Below are 14983 nucleotides of genomic sequence, written 5' to 3' on the forward strand. Positions count from 1 at the left end.
TTTATTTGTTTTTTTAGATCATGGAGCTTTTTACATCATGATGGTATTTATTTAAATAAAATTGGACCCCCACACAAAAATAAATATGAATTTAACGTGTATACTTTTTAAATAAATGTTTGCAAAAGCCTTATAGTTCAGAATAAAATAAATGTAAAAATCTTAAATCGTTTTCCCACATTATGATATTACATGTTTTAATTATAATAATTTTAAATAACTTATTTTATATTACAAGTTAATTAACAAATGTAATGTTAAGAATTGCTGATTGACACATTGCTCCTCTTAATTTATGCAGATTTATACAGAAATTGTTTATGCAAATAGCTACAATTACAGTAAAACTATTTTATATTATCAAAAAATATATACAACTGTTATGATTAGAAATGTGTTGAAAAATCTTCTCTCCGTTAAACAGAAATTGGGAAAAAAATAAACAGGGGGGCTAATAATTCTGACTTTATCTGTATATAACATTTAAACATTTATTCTGTTTTAACGTTGTGACATTGATGAGAACAGTAAAAAGTGCTTAAATGTTGCAAAATGTCATTCCAAACCATATTAATGGTCCTGAAATGTCAGTTTTCCATACACAAAATATAATTCTTGATTTTTTCTTTTGGCTTGTTGGTCAAATCTGACCTGCACGTGTGTTCAGTGTGATTCAACCTCTAGTCTTTGAACAGACTCTGGATGTGTTTTTCTATTCTGCTGTGTGGTGCTATTTCTCTGCGCCCTCTGGTGGTTGAAAGCAAAACTACAGCCTTATGTATCCACGTCCCAAACTCCATGCAGCTACAGGATGGAAATCTCTGCATCTGGGCCAATCAGCATCCAGGTCCCTGGAGCCGTCCATACTCTCTCCTATCTGATCTGTGTCATCAACCCCCCGTTTAATTAGAGTTTTACCTCAGAGCTTAATGTGAGACACTGCAGGCAAAACACAATTTTTATTATCCACCTGTTGTTTCCCAGGTTTTTTGGCTTTTCATTAAGTATTAATGAACACAAAAAAGAACACAAATTGGTATAATTTGGATGTGAGAGCTCTCTGATCTTCCTTTATACTCTCCAAAGTATTCTTCATAAAGTTACGATTGAACTGCGGATGACACGTGAAGTGTTTTGACAATGTTCTTGGTGCTTTTCTGGACTCCCAAATAATATATTAAAAAACAGATTAAGAGTAATTAATGACAGAATTTAAAGTTTTTGGGTGAACTGACTCATCAAGTGTTAATTTTGTCACACTTTATTAGTTTGTGTAAGAAAATTTCAATAATAATATACAGTTAAAGTCAGAATTATTAAAGTCCTGTTTATTTTTTTCCCAATTTCTGTTTAACGGAGAGAAGATCTATATTTGACTAGATATTTTTCAAAACACTTTTATACAGCATAAAGTGACATTTAAAGGCTTAACTAGGTTAATTAGGTTAACTAGGCAGGTTAGAGTAATTAGGCAAGTTCTGTAGACTGTTCAAAAAATATATATAACTTAAAGGGGCTAATAATTTTGACCTTAAAATGGCTTTAAAAATTTTCAAACTTCTTTTATTATTGCCGAAATAAAACAAATAAGACTTTCTACAGAAGTAAAAATATTATCAGACATACTGTGAAAATTTCCTTACCCTGTTCAACATAATTTGGGAAATATTTAAAAAAGAAAAAAAAATTAAAGGGGGGCTAATAATTCTGTCTTCAACTGTATACAGTATATTTAAAAGCTATTATGTTATATATATATATATATATATATATATATATATATATATATATATATATATATATATATATATATATATATATATATACATACATACATATATATATATATAACAGCAAACTTCACAGTAAAAGGTTTTAACAGAGAGATTTTTTCATACATAATATGCCTAACTATATTCAACATTTTATTGTATACCATATTTTATGAATTATGGAGTAATAAGAGATTAGAATAGCAAAAACCTTGCACTAATATGACAAAAAAATATCATTTTTGTGCTAGACATCAATGCAAATTAGCACATATTTAATAACAAAATTCCTTATTTGTGTATTTAAACCTTTTAATAATCGTATAATACAGTTTTTTAATTCATCCATAATCAATCAACTGGGGTTCATTTATTTTCAGTTTATTTATTTAATTTCACTATTCACTTGCAGTGTCTTGCCTTCATCAGGGTTTCCACGGGGTATTAAAAAGTCTTTAAATATTTTAAATCTCAAAAGATTAATTTTAGGCCTTAAAAAGTCTTTAAAAAACTACCGAAATATTGTCTTGTAGGTCTTAAAAAGTTTTTAACAGGTGTTAATTTCCTTGTTCATGTTTAGCTACCAAATCTGACTATTAACACCCATATAATCACCAACAATCCTAGTCTCAATTTAATTAAATTTTTTTTATTTCAAAATAGCTAGTAAAAATTCTTTTCTTACAATAACATTTGCTTAAAAGTTCTCCATTTGTTCACTACATTTATTATTAAATTATTATTATTATCATTATTATTATTATTATTTTTATAATTGTATTATTAAGTTATTATCACTTTAGTTAGGTTATAATAATAATTTTTTGAATTTTTTCAAGTTTAAATCTTTTCCAACTGGGGTATCATTTAGCCCTGTATAAATCTAAAATGTCTTTCATAATGGTCTTAAAAATGTCTTAAAATCTCTTAGATTTAACTTGGTGAAACCCTGTTAATGCGTCAGTCTCCACAGTGAATTACTAAATGTTGCTCTTTTTCAGCAATGATTACAAATATTTCTCCGGCTGTGATTCAATCCCTTTGCCCAAGAACAGAATACGGCTTTCTTGTGTTTCTCCCTTGTGCTTCCACAAACGCAAAACACAATGGATGTGTGTCGGCTGTTCGCAGCGCCCTTGAGGACCACAGAGGAAAACACTTAATGTATAGTGAAGATAAGTAGTTCCTCAGAAACCTAATTAAATGGAGCAGATGAATAATTAATGCTCGCGGTATGGATTTGAGTGAGAGGGTTGGTTTACAAAGCTGTGTGATGGAGTATTCACTTCATAGAGGCTCTTTATATCTGCTTCCTCACAGTACAAGGTGATCAGTTAAGAATATAGCAAAACCAATACGCCACAGGATTCAGAGTCGTTATTATAAAGCAATGCTGCAGGTTTAGAGTAAGTAACACTCCACGGACATGCTGGTATTAGGAAAATAATTTGGCTTTAATAGCAATGTGCTCACAGTGGATGTCTATGGGGCAAGACATTTAATGGCATAGTAGGAAGCTTATGTATGTTAAGCAATTTAATAAAAAAATAAATAAATGAATGAGCTATGAAGTTTATAAATCTGAGCTTTACATGGTTTGTTGGTTGTACGTAAAGTATTACTGGTGATTCTAATTTGGCTTTACACAGTTTAAGACCTTAAAAAGAGAGCACTGGCCTTAAATCAGTTCATAAAGTCTTAGCTAGGCAGCAGATTTCTGCTTTTGGCCCATAATTGAGTCTATTAATTCATTTGTTCAAAAGTATTTATTTCTATACAGTTTTTAAACTCATTTCAGTAATATTATTAACTAATTAATAGTAACTGTAGCTTGTACAGTAATATTTTCTGTCTTTTAGTAGATTTATTATATGAGAGACTTGCTTTGTTTACCAAATAAGTAGATCTAAAAGGAGTTGCATTGTAAACATTAAATACATTAATTTATTTTTTTATTTTATTTATTTCATACATTACGTTTTTAGTGATGATGCTCCCAAAATCATTCTGCATAAATCCGCAGATTTTTTTTTTTTTTTTACAAAATTCTTTGCAGAAATAGCAAATAAATATCCGCAGATGCTGTCTGGGCTTCTTCATGACTTATTTTAACTTTTGGGGTTTCAACCACAAAAATCTAGACTTAAATCAAGATACATTTAGCAGAGGTGTTGTCTGGGAAACTGATCAAAATTGATTCAATAGTACAACATTCAATTCATAATTATTCAATATTCAACAAGAAAAAGTATCCTTCAATGGGAGATAAATTAAATTTTATTATTATTATTATTAAGTTAATAAATTATTTCACATTTTTAATTTATTGTTTTTTAATATAAAATTTACTGCTGTTTTATCGTTTTTTCAGGAAACAACACTTTTTAAATAATTTTGCTTCTCTTACACATATTCTCTTGCATATATTTTCGTTTAGATTTGTAGATATTTTTGAGTATAAAACAAGACAAAAATACAGTTAAAGCGCTTAATCATTTATTTGTAGATCTGAAGGTTCAGTAAAAGTTATGTCTATCTTTTTTACTGTTATTTCGAGTGTTTTGGAAATTCTATTTCTATTTTGATTTTTTTTTTTTTTTGTGAAATAAATTGAAATTTTATGGAAATTGGAACACATTTGTCCCAATTTGGTGTCTGCATTTGATTACATTCATATTATGCTTAAAATATCTAAGAAGGAAATTTTATGATTTTTTAATTACTTTAAAATAAAAATAAAAGGCTGGAATATGGGTTAAACAATGTTTCATTGCATGCTTATTGTGATCTGTAGTCTTTAAAAAAGTTTAGGGATCATACTAAATTGTATTATATTTTAAATGTTGAAAACTTTTTGAAACACTCAATGGATTTTAGCAATTGTTTTCTATACATAAGTGTTCAAGAATAAATGAAATGAGACAAATTCTATTAGAACATTTGAAACTGTAGTACAGTTTTAGTCAAGTAGTATCTTTGACCAGTACTCTTTAATGCCTGACCCCATGGACTTCTACTTTAGGTGAATTACCATAAACATGATCATTTCAAAATGAAGCAGACTGGACTGTCCTGTGAATATCTTATAATACATATAAATCATTCATTAGTTTACAGAAAATCTCACATCAGATGTGCCCCTGGTGTACTTTTTATGCACTGACAAGGTCGTTGTATTTCCATAATTCCCATCAGATGTTGTCACAGCCTTGCTTTGTTCCTGTAAGAAGTATGGAAAAGAAAATCCTTTCGAAAGCGACCACAGCCTCTTCCCACTGAATTTTTGACTTGCATGCGCCTCAGTCCTCCTTCAATCCCTGCATTCTCTCCTCATGTCTTGTGCATGTCCTAGGAGTGCTTCCAAAATGTGTGGCTTGTGAATGGAGATCCTGTCAATCGATTTTTGTACTGACCGCTTGCCACTATTGGGCTCTGAATGGTCTTGTGTTCAGATTAAGAAGTGTAAAAATGGAGCAACGCAAGCTGAATGACCAAGCAAACTCTCTAGTGGACCTTGCAAAGGTAAGACACCTTTGAGTGAATGTTTGATTAATGCATGATGCAGGAGGTCCATTTGTGTTTAGCGTGATACTCAAATATTCTAAGTCTACAGGTGTCAAATGAACAGACGGTATATATATATATAACATTTGATTTGCTTGTTTGTTTCTTTTAAAATATTGTTTCTGTATAAGGTTTCCTCAGCAAGAATAGCAAAGCATATGGTTGATGTCAGTTCATTTATTATTTTTCCCTTTTACGAAACGTCCTCACGTTCGCTTTTGTTATTTATTTCCCTCTTGCTATGCACTATTCATCATGCTGCTTAATGGTCCAGAAAAGCTTTCATCTCCTTAGAAGAAAGAGAGAGAGAGAAAAAAACTGATGGGCTACCTGAGATGTTAAAATAGCCTGCTAAATTTGAATCGCTGCATTTGCATTTGCTTATGGTTGTTTTTAAGACGGACCTAAGAGCGAGCCTTGGGGAACACCAGGCACACTGCCAGTCTGACTCTGCAAAACCCACAGCAACCTGGGAAAGGGATACACTCTGGATCTGATGAGTCAGCTCGAACGGCTCCTGCACACTTGCTCACGCGTCCAAGCTGTGACATTCAAACATCCGCAGTGGTCATATCCCAGCTACCTTTGTCTGGGCTTTTCCGTGAGAGTGATCAGTTAGAGTTACCCAATTACCCTCCTGTCCCACACCTCCCAAAGAAACTGGAGAGGGTGACATTGAGGCGGAGCGTGATATAATATGACTCATACTGGTTTCTGCCTCCTTTTATCATTGCCGTAATTGCCTCTCGCCATCAGAGGGCGGTATTACATTAATCATGGCAGCAGCTGCTCCCAGTGGCAATGAATCCTGTAATGCAGCTTAAAATAACTTAAGCAGCTGCGGTGTTTCTGCAACCTTCAGACAGCCCGCCGGCCCTGATATGGTGCGTCTGCAACTTCAGGTCCCACACCTGTGATTTGTTTCCAAGTTCTTTTATTAGTTTCTAGGATAATATCTGTAAGCTTCTCTTCAGAAATGTATGTAGTGAATTTCTTATATCTTATAATACTTAAGGTAAGGGACTGGGATACATCTTTAAGCCGTTAAACTTATTAAGCATTAAGTATTAAACTTAACACATTGCTTAACTTGTACCATGCAGCTTATGCTATGGCTTTTTAAAGCTTTTGCAGATAAAACAATAGAGATATGTCAGGAAAGGTGGTGTAGAGAAAGGGGAGTGAGATTCACAAAGGACTGCTGCGAGATGGAATCAAACTCAGGTCATTCATAAGCGCAGTTGCACCACATATATTTAAATGTAACTACTGCAATAATAACATGCTCTTTTCATGTAAATTAAGTTTAAAATGTATTTTTAAATGCTTTTTTCAACCAAATAATGTCATTTAGACTCAATCTTTTTTAAAAGTGCATTAATAATGTGCTGGGGCTAATAAGCTATTAGACAACAGTTTTATCAATATTTTCACCAGTGTTTGCTTATTTGTTCGAAAGACCCATGCCCTGCCCCCCATCCCCCCTCCTTTAGAAAGCCAACATATTGCTATACTATTCTGTCCTCGAAACCAAACGTATGTCCTCCTAGACGTTCATGCAACAAGACCCAAATCTGGTCAAAATGTGCCTTCTTCATTTAAGATTTATGCTATATCTCCTCATGCCGGTAAGATTTATAATTTTTAATAAAAAAAATATGTTATATATTACATTTTAATAATCCAGGCATAAAAAAAATTATACAAGCCCCAAATTTGGCCAAAAGTTGTGTTCTGCATTAGATTTTGTTGCTATATCTTTTCAGGTTCATCAGATAAAATCTAATGCAGAACACAACTTTTGGCCAAATTTGGGGCTTGTATAATTTTTTTATGCTTGGATTTTTAAAATGCAACATATAACATTCATTCATTCATTTTCTTGTCGGCTTAGTCCCTTTATTAATCCGGGGTCGCCACAGCATAATGAACCGCCAACTTATCCAGCAAGTTTTTACACAGCGGATGCCCTTCAAGCCGCAACCTATCTCTGGGGGAGATCCACACACACATTCACACACACACACACTCATACACACACTCATATAGCATTATGTTGGCTTTCCAAAGCCAACATATTTACATTTGTCTTAAAGGCTTTAGTTTTCCACTAAATAATTTTTTCGCATTATTTTTCTCAAAATAAGTCAAGCCATAACTCCATGACTTAAACTGCATATTTTTTATTGATATGGCAAGCCATTTTTGCATGTGTCCCTTTCACACTTATTAAGCATTATGTTTTCAATAAAATATAGCAAGCCATTTTTACATAATGTCCAAGTCCAATTCTTAGAGACATCGGGGTTGATTTATATCACTCATATTGGCAAGAGGCTTTGATGTATCATCACTAAGCTGCCAATTGTCTCCATAGCAATAAAACAGGCTAACCTAGCAACCATTTAAATACAGCAATATCTCTACATCAGAACATCGTAGGGGCCTGGGTATTGGCTCGTTTGACTCATGCTAGCAAATGGGACTTCCTGTGTACTATGCATGGTAACAATGAAAAGCCAAGTGCTAATAACGATTAGCTACATGCTATTAATGATTATCTAAGAGCAAAAAGATATGCTAGGAATGCCTACTTGGTATTAGCATTTGATCAAACATGGACACGAGCGTTGCCATTGAGCAACTGCTTAGCAACCACCTAGCAATGCCATAAACATTTTAGCAACTGCCTAGCAACACCTTAGCAATGACTGTGCTTCCTGCCAACTGCCATTCCTGGTCCTAGTGCAGTCAAAAGTTTGTCACATTAAAGTTTGTCAATGAACTTTAGGTTCTAATTTTTCATTATAATTTTAATGAAGTGGCCAAACTCTCACTGAGGAAAGTTTAATGAGCTGGCCAATTTATATTTGCCCACATGCTACAGTTTTATTTTAAAACAAGTTTTACCAGATTTCTTTTTTTAAATGATGGATGATAATAAATTTGTATTTAAAAATATTTTTTTATATATATTTTTTTATGCCAATCTCATAACAATATTTATCAAACTTGATTAACTTACAGTTTAAATACAAGTTTATAAATAAATACTTCATAGTAAAATAGTATGGTGAGTACTTTGACAAAATTGTAGTAAAAATATTGGGTGCATCAAAAAGGTGTGGTTATGAACACCATCTGACAAGCTGATCCAGCAAAGATTAGTTCTTAAAATGTTGATAAAATGCACAATTAAATAGAAAATAAAGCAAATATCTGCAAAAAGGTCCACTTTTTCAGAAGAAAAACACCCCTTTTAATAGGCTGGCTACAGGCCTGTATCATTGTTGAACTGTTAATTCTGTCATCATTTACTCATCCTTTACTTACTCTAAACCAGTTTAAGGAATTATGGTTCATAAGGTTCATATTAACTGAAGTATGCTGGAAACCTGTAACCACTGACATCCGTAGTAGGAAAAATAAATACTATAGAGGTCAATGGTTTTCAGCATTCAAAATATCTTATTTTGTGTTCAACAGAAGAAACTCAAACATGTTTGTGAAGAGTAAAGGGTGAGTAAATGATGTCAGAATTTTCAGTTTTGGCTGATCAATACTTTTAACATTAATTTTAACAATATTTCTACCGATATTGAGAAAGCATTGGTCAAATTCCTGGTATGGCCAAACACGAGTGAACGTGTGTATTTTTAGTTGATTACAATGCAAAAAATACAGGTTCATGTTTTTTTGCAAGGTTCAAGGTTCTTGTTTTTTGTTTGTTAGGTACTCTGAGTTGCTTGTAGCTAGACGTCTGAGTCTGAAGTTTGTGCGCATGATGCAATGTCATGAAAGACCTTTTATGTCGTCGGAACTGGGAATTGAGATGTCTAAAAATATGGACGGCGCACTTCATTTCTCATCAGGACAATCCATCAATCGAGCCCTTTTTTAGAACGCCTGCCACATGCCGCTGGGTTTGACATGTCCTCTGTGACATGACTGATTTTGTCATCTTTTATTGTCAGATGATAAAAGAGGTCTTATAAATATTGATCGCGCCGCACTAGACTTATTGTACCAGACTGTTGGAGTGATCATGTACGAATGTCTGTTAACTCTAACTTCTCCCTCGCTTCATCTCAGACTCAAAACGTCATGTACGACCTGGTCTCGGACCTGAACGAGCGAGGCGAGGACATGGAAAAGAGGATTGCACTGCTGGAGACCAAACTTGAGACCTTGCTCAGCAACTTACAGGCACTCCCGGGCCTCATCAGTCAGGTGATCAGCCAGCAACACCGGGACTTCCTGGAGGTGCAACTCCAGCCATACGACAAACACAGCCACGAGCGCTCGCAGTCTGTCTCCCGGCGCAGATCGTCTTCCACCGCGCCTCCCACTTCATCCGAGAGCAGCTAGAGCTGACCGCCCAGCCGGCATTTCCGGAGAAGACTTTCGCCATCATATGGCCAAGTTGCATTTTACTGTAAAGCCTTATGGTTTCAATAAAGTATTATCCAAGTTCTGATGGCACCATCAGAGGTTACTGTGGATAATGCATTTGAAATGGATATCTTCCACACATATCTTGTCGATTTGTTTTTTTTTTACCTCAATAAATGATGCTGTTTCTCTGTTGACAGGATCACAGAGAGACTTTTCTCAGTAACTAATGATGGAAAGATGGGGCTATCAGGTGAGCAAGTCCTTCCTGCGGGACTTAATTCAGGAAAGCAATGTGACGACCTCAAATGGCGCCAAACAGTGCCAGACTAGTGCTTCCTACAGAATTGTCTGTCTCTGTATATGTGAATGAGATCTGACCTGTTTCTTGAATCAACAGGCATTAATAACTCTTTATCGAGGAACTAATAGCATGTCTGAACCCAAGACAGGGGCAGATGAGGAATGCGTCCCCTTCCTGTCCAAATAGCGAAACCCCTAGATTTACACTCTCAAAGGAAAGCATATATCTTTTAGGTTAGAAACGGCATCAGCTGTAGTGTTCTTCTGTTGTAAGCCCTCTAAAAGTGACTATTCCGGGGGCCATGTTGCAAAACAATTTACTCCTCTCGAAATGAATGCATCTGAATCTATACTTGCACTTTTTATCAATGCACTTCAATGCTTACTGACTATAATATGAATTTATGTTGCTCATTCAAATAAAAAAGACACCTTTAGTCATAGGATAATGGCCAGAATGTACAACGATAATGATTGTGTAGGCTACGGCAAGGGCAGCAATGAGACCTCTACTGAAATGACTGTGCTTACAATGTAGTTGTTAGATCGCTGCGGTTATTGCACCAACGTTTCAAACTCTCCATTAGTTCCGATGGCAATTGACGCATCTCTATGGAGCAGCTGAGAGGAAACCTTCTCGGTTCACTGTGCTCTGTGCTTAAATGAGACCAGATCTACTGAATGCTATTCACAGACGTAGATCTGTTTAAGAGCAGCAACTATCTTGTATATGTTTGGAAATGCCTATTTTTGTATAATAACGAGGACAAGCACACCTCCAAATGCGTATGTCTTTCTCGAAGGATGTGTGGTAAAAAATGTGTTTGAGTTTGTAAGTGGAACAGAACCAAAGCTTTAAACATGGACAGAAAGTAAGGAAATGGATAGTCTTCTGGGAGATCTTAAAGATTTGTTCACACTTGTAGTTTGTGGTTCTTTTAGTTCACTTAGCAATCACACTGTCATTTTTAACTTGTATACTTGCTTGGTGTGCTCAAAGGTTCAAATGGCAGCGTTCTGATGACCCAGTGTATTGTGATTGGTCGAGTGTGTTCAGCGCGAGACAGAGAGAAACGCCCACCACGGCTTATCAACATTGTTGAAGTAGTGCAGAGTGTATTTGTGAGCCCAATGCAAGAGTTCATCAAAGCAATGCAGTTAAACACCAGCCTATTACTATGTTCCTAACCATAAGTAAAAACAACAACAACATTTAGTATTAATCCACACAGTGGCAAAAGCTGAACTATTTCGAAACTTGACGGCCACACGTGTAGGAACAGCTGACGGTGGCCATAGCAACGACAAACAGCAGAGGATCGCGAGCTCACAAACACATTTGAATCCGTGAAGACAGCGACACGCCTTGCATTTTTAGCATGGCTTTAGACATGATATGAGAATATAAAGAGTTGACCAGATACAGTACAAGCAGCGTACAAGTAACACTAACACAATTAAATGCATATTTTGCAAGCTCGAGGAAACAAGTAGGCAACCATTTTAATCGCACTTACTTACACTTTTGAAATGAAGGAAGGAACTGATTCGTGTACTGTAAAGATCCCGGTAAGCTCTAAAAGACTCCCATACATCAAAAGTCTTTTCTGATCTTTCCTTTAACAGACGCCCGACAAATCCCCCGTTGCAGGGTAGATTTCTGCATTAATCACTAGAATGTTCACTTATCTTCAGTCCTGATCAGTCCCACACACACCTGCACTGCTATTGTCTGAAGGAAAAGGCGCATTTACAGTTTACCCGATCTGGCACTTCATATTTGGTATTGTTTCTTGTCGACATCAATACAAACAGACAAAATAATTTAAACGAATCAGTCGAATCTTTTATTAAAAAATTGTTAGTTTTAAACAAGGTGCTCTTTCGGATTTAAACCTCAGCTGAATGTTTTCTTTTACTTAGAGCGTTGTTGCACACTGCATGGAAGGTCATTTTCAACAACCCATAATAGGGGCTGGTTAATACAAAAGAAGTTATTTTGAAAATGCTGGTTGTTGGGACCCATCGACTTCCATTGCAATCTTTTTTCCAACTATGGATGTTGATTGGTCCCAGCAACCAGCATTCTTCAAAATATCTTCTTTTGTGTTTAACAAAAAAACTAAATCAAATAGATTGAAAAGCAGATGAATATAATGAGATCATTTTCATTTTTGGATGAACTATGCCTTTAACTCTTTAATAAAAAAATAATAATAGAAAAATTAGCAATGAGTGGTGTCACAATTAAACCAAAGAAGTGGAAGTTAAAAGGTTAAAGTGAAACAAAAAGAATCATGACAGAAGGTCATGGTAGCTAATAGGCTATATGTACAGCTAGTATTTTTAGCCAATGATGAACTTTCATTAAAAAATTTGTGAGTATTTTCAGTTTTATGGATTCCTTTTACAGCATCAATGTTGTAATGTAATTCAAATATAATCAGTTAAATAGACTTAAGCATCCATTTGGTTGTTAAAGTATAAAAAGACAGTTTACACACAGGCACCATCATTAGCAGCAGGCTAGCAGAAACTCCATTGATAATACTAGGGTAAAATTAATTTCCATATTTTAAAGACATGGCACAGAAAAATAAAACTTGATGCAGTGCTTCTTGTTTGGTCTGATACCGGTTTTATATCATATCTCAGCCAGGCAGTGAAAATCGCTGTTTTTTAAAGAAATCAGATCCTAACCGCAGCGATTTTGTATGGGATGAAAATTAACCGGAAGCCCTGGGGCTGGCTGACTGAAATGAAGAATTTGTGTGCATATACCCCATTAAAGGAGCACCTACTGAAATTTGAAAAGTATTTTAAAAACATTAGAATTAAATGTAATAATATAGACGAGGTCAACAGAAACCACAGATTTTTGCAGGTTGTGCCTGCAAGAGCTAATACTGTGTCTACAAAAAGAAAAAAAGAAAAAAAAACACAACAGCAGACCCCACAATAATCGGTGACTCTATATACACTATTTCAAATGAAATATGGTTAAATCTAATTGAATTGAAATCATGTTAATCTAATTAAAAAATCAAATCACTAGAACTGATAGCAATACTTATCCCTACTAGCAGAGCAATATGCCCGGAGTTAATTTTATTCAAGCCAAACCTGCTTAGTGTGAAGACATTTTAAGATCTCCCAGTAAGCTGAACTGTACCTTTGCACTGTAATGGATTTCTCTAGGATGGCCTTCTGGCATATCCGTCGAATTCAGCCTCTGTTTTTCTAACTGGTGTTAAAGGTCAAACGAATTCACAGCACAATTCAAAATAAAGGAGTTTCATGCTTATTTTCTGATCAGTCGGTCTCGTGCCATTCAGTACGCAAATGTCTGTCTGATGCAAAGAACTGATAACTGCAGGACTATTTATTGTAGGAGAGAAGATGACCAGTTCACCTTACTTTACTATCATTTACTGATAGCATGTTATTGATAGATCTGTGCACTTTAGATTCTAAAGATATACGATGGGTTCATGTTGGATATATTGGTGCATTTCATAACTTGGCCCAGCAACAACAACATCCCAGAGTGCAATGTCATTATGGGGTTACAAGAACCTAACGAAATGATGGTGGATCCAGCAATTTCACCAACATAGAAACTATGAGTGATAAAATACTGTATGCAAAATGAATATAACAAATAAAACAAAACTATTTAACAGAAAAATAACTGTGTGTGTATGTGAGCATTAATTTTGATGTCTAATTTATGTTATGTTAGCTATGTGTTTTTTACAGTTATTTATTTTTTGTTTATGATTACCATTTTTGAAATGATGGATATTTAATGTCTAAGTATATTACTTACATACAATTGCACTTCATGAGTTCTGCTTGTTTTAACTAATATATTTTTAATCATTGATTGACTGATTGATTTTTATGTTTTATTATTATTTCTTATAAATGGTCCAGAAACAGTTATGCTATAATTCAAAAGGGGTTAATTGTTCTGAAAAAATGTTTATTATTTTTTTTGTCAAAAAAGGCGCCAAGTGTCTTCTAAAAAAGGACTTCTGTGCTCTAAATGTATCTAGATTCATGACAGTTCATCCAACACCAGTGGTAAATTGGAAACAACATTGTCATAGTGAGTTATGCTTTCCCTGTTCTTCTTGCATGCACACAGCATACCATATGATCTCGGTCAATGAGGGACTGTGCAATAAATGTACAGAAATAGTGAGATCGACATAGAAGCTTTCAAAATGAAAGGCACACATCCAAACTTTAATTGAGTATAGTAAGAGTGTTAATGCTATACTAAACATTATGGTTGGTGCTTGGTACATTTACATTTAGTCATTTAGCAGACACTTTTATCCAAAGCGACTTACAAATGAGGACAAGGAAGCAATTTACACAACTATAAGAGCAACAATGAATAAGTGCTATAGGCAAGTTTCAGGTCTGTAAAGTCTAAGAAGTAAAGTATTAGTAATTTTTTTTTTTTTTTTTTTTTGAGTACAGTTAGTGGTATATCCAGAGAGGCAATTGCAGATTAGGAAGTGAAGTGGAGACTTATTATAAATTATACAATATATATATATATATATATATATATATATATATATATATATATATATATATATATATATATATATATATATATATATTTATATAACATTACTTAAAAAAACAAGCACAACTAGTCATGAGCAATTTTGTGACTAACATATATACAGACTGCAAAAACACTTTCACACAGGGCTAAGCAGTTTTGTTTTCACTTAAAAATTATAATAATAAACATTTTCAAACTGTATGATGTCTTTACTTATGTTAACTTTGACATGTATTTAAACTTGTTTCATGATCTGAAACATTAAAATGTGATAAATTATTAGGGGCAAACACTTTTTCTCATATTTGCTCATAAGTAAATCTTAATGACTGTCTCAATTTTGCAAATAATATTTTATACAAAAAAT

The 14983-nt window shown here is 34.1% G+C and overlaps 1 protein-coding gene across 5 annotated transcripts in view; it reads left to right on the forward strand.

Moving 5' to 3' along the window:
- kcnn2 (potassium calcium-activated channel subfamily N member 2) overlaps window positions 1-13722 on the forward strand; it is a 95928-nt gene extending 82206 nt beyond the window's left edge. For 2 of the 5 annotated variants that reach the window (XR_012386207.1, XM_073914615.1), the window contains exons 7-8: window positions 5225-5294; window positions 9429-13722. Coding sequence is in view for 2 of the 5 variants with exons in the window: in XM_073914615.1 (XP_073770716.1) it covers window positions 5225-5294; window positions 9429-9704 (346 nt within the window). In the remaining 3 variants the exon portion in view is untranslated. Of the gene's footprint in view, window positions 1-5124; window positions 5295-9428 lie in introns of all 5 variants that reach the window. The other 3 variants (XR_012386205.1, XR_012386206.1, XM_005155638.6) reach the window with 3 other exon arrangements.
- Window positions 13723-14983: the final 1261 nt, after the last annotated feature.

The sequence above is a fragment of the Danio rerio genome, chromosome 10, assembly GCF_049306965.1.
Source record: "Danio rerio strain Tuebingen ecotype United States chromosome 10, GRCz12tu, whole genome shotgun sequence".
NCBI lineage: Eukaryota > Metazoa > Chordata > Actinopteri > Cypriniformes > Danionidae > Danio > Danio rerio.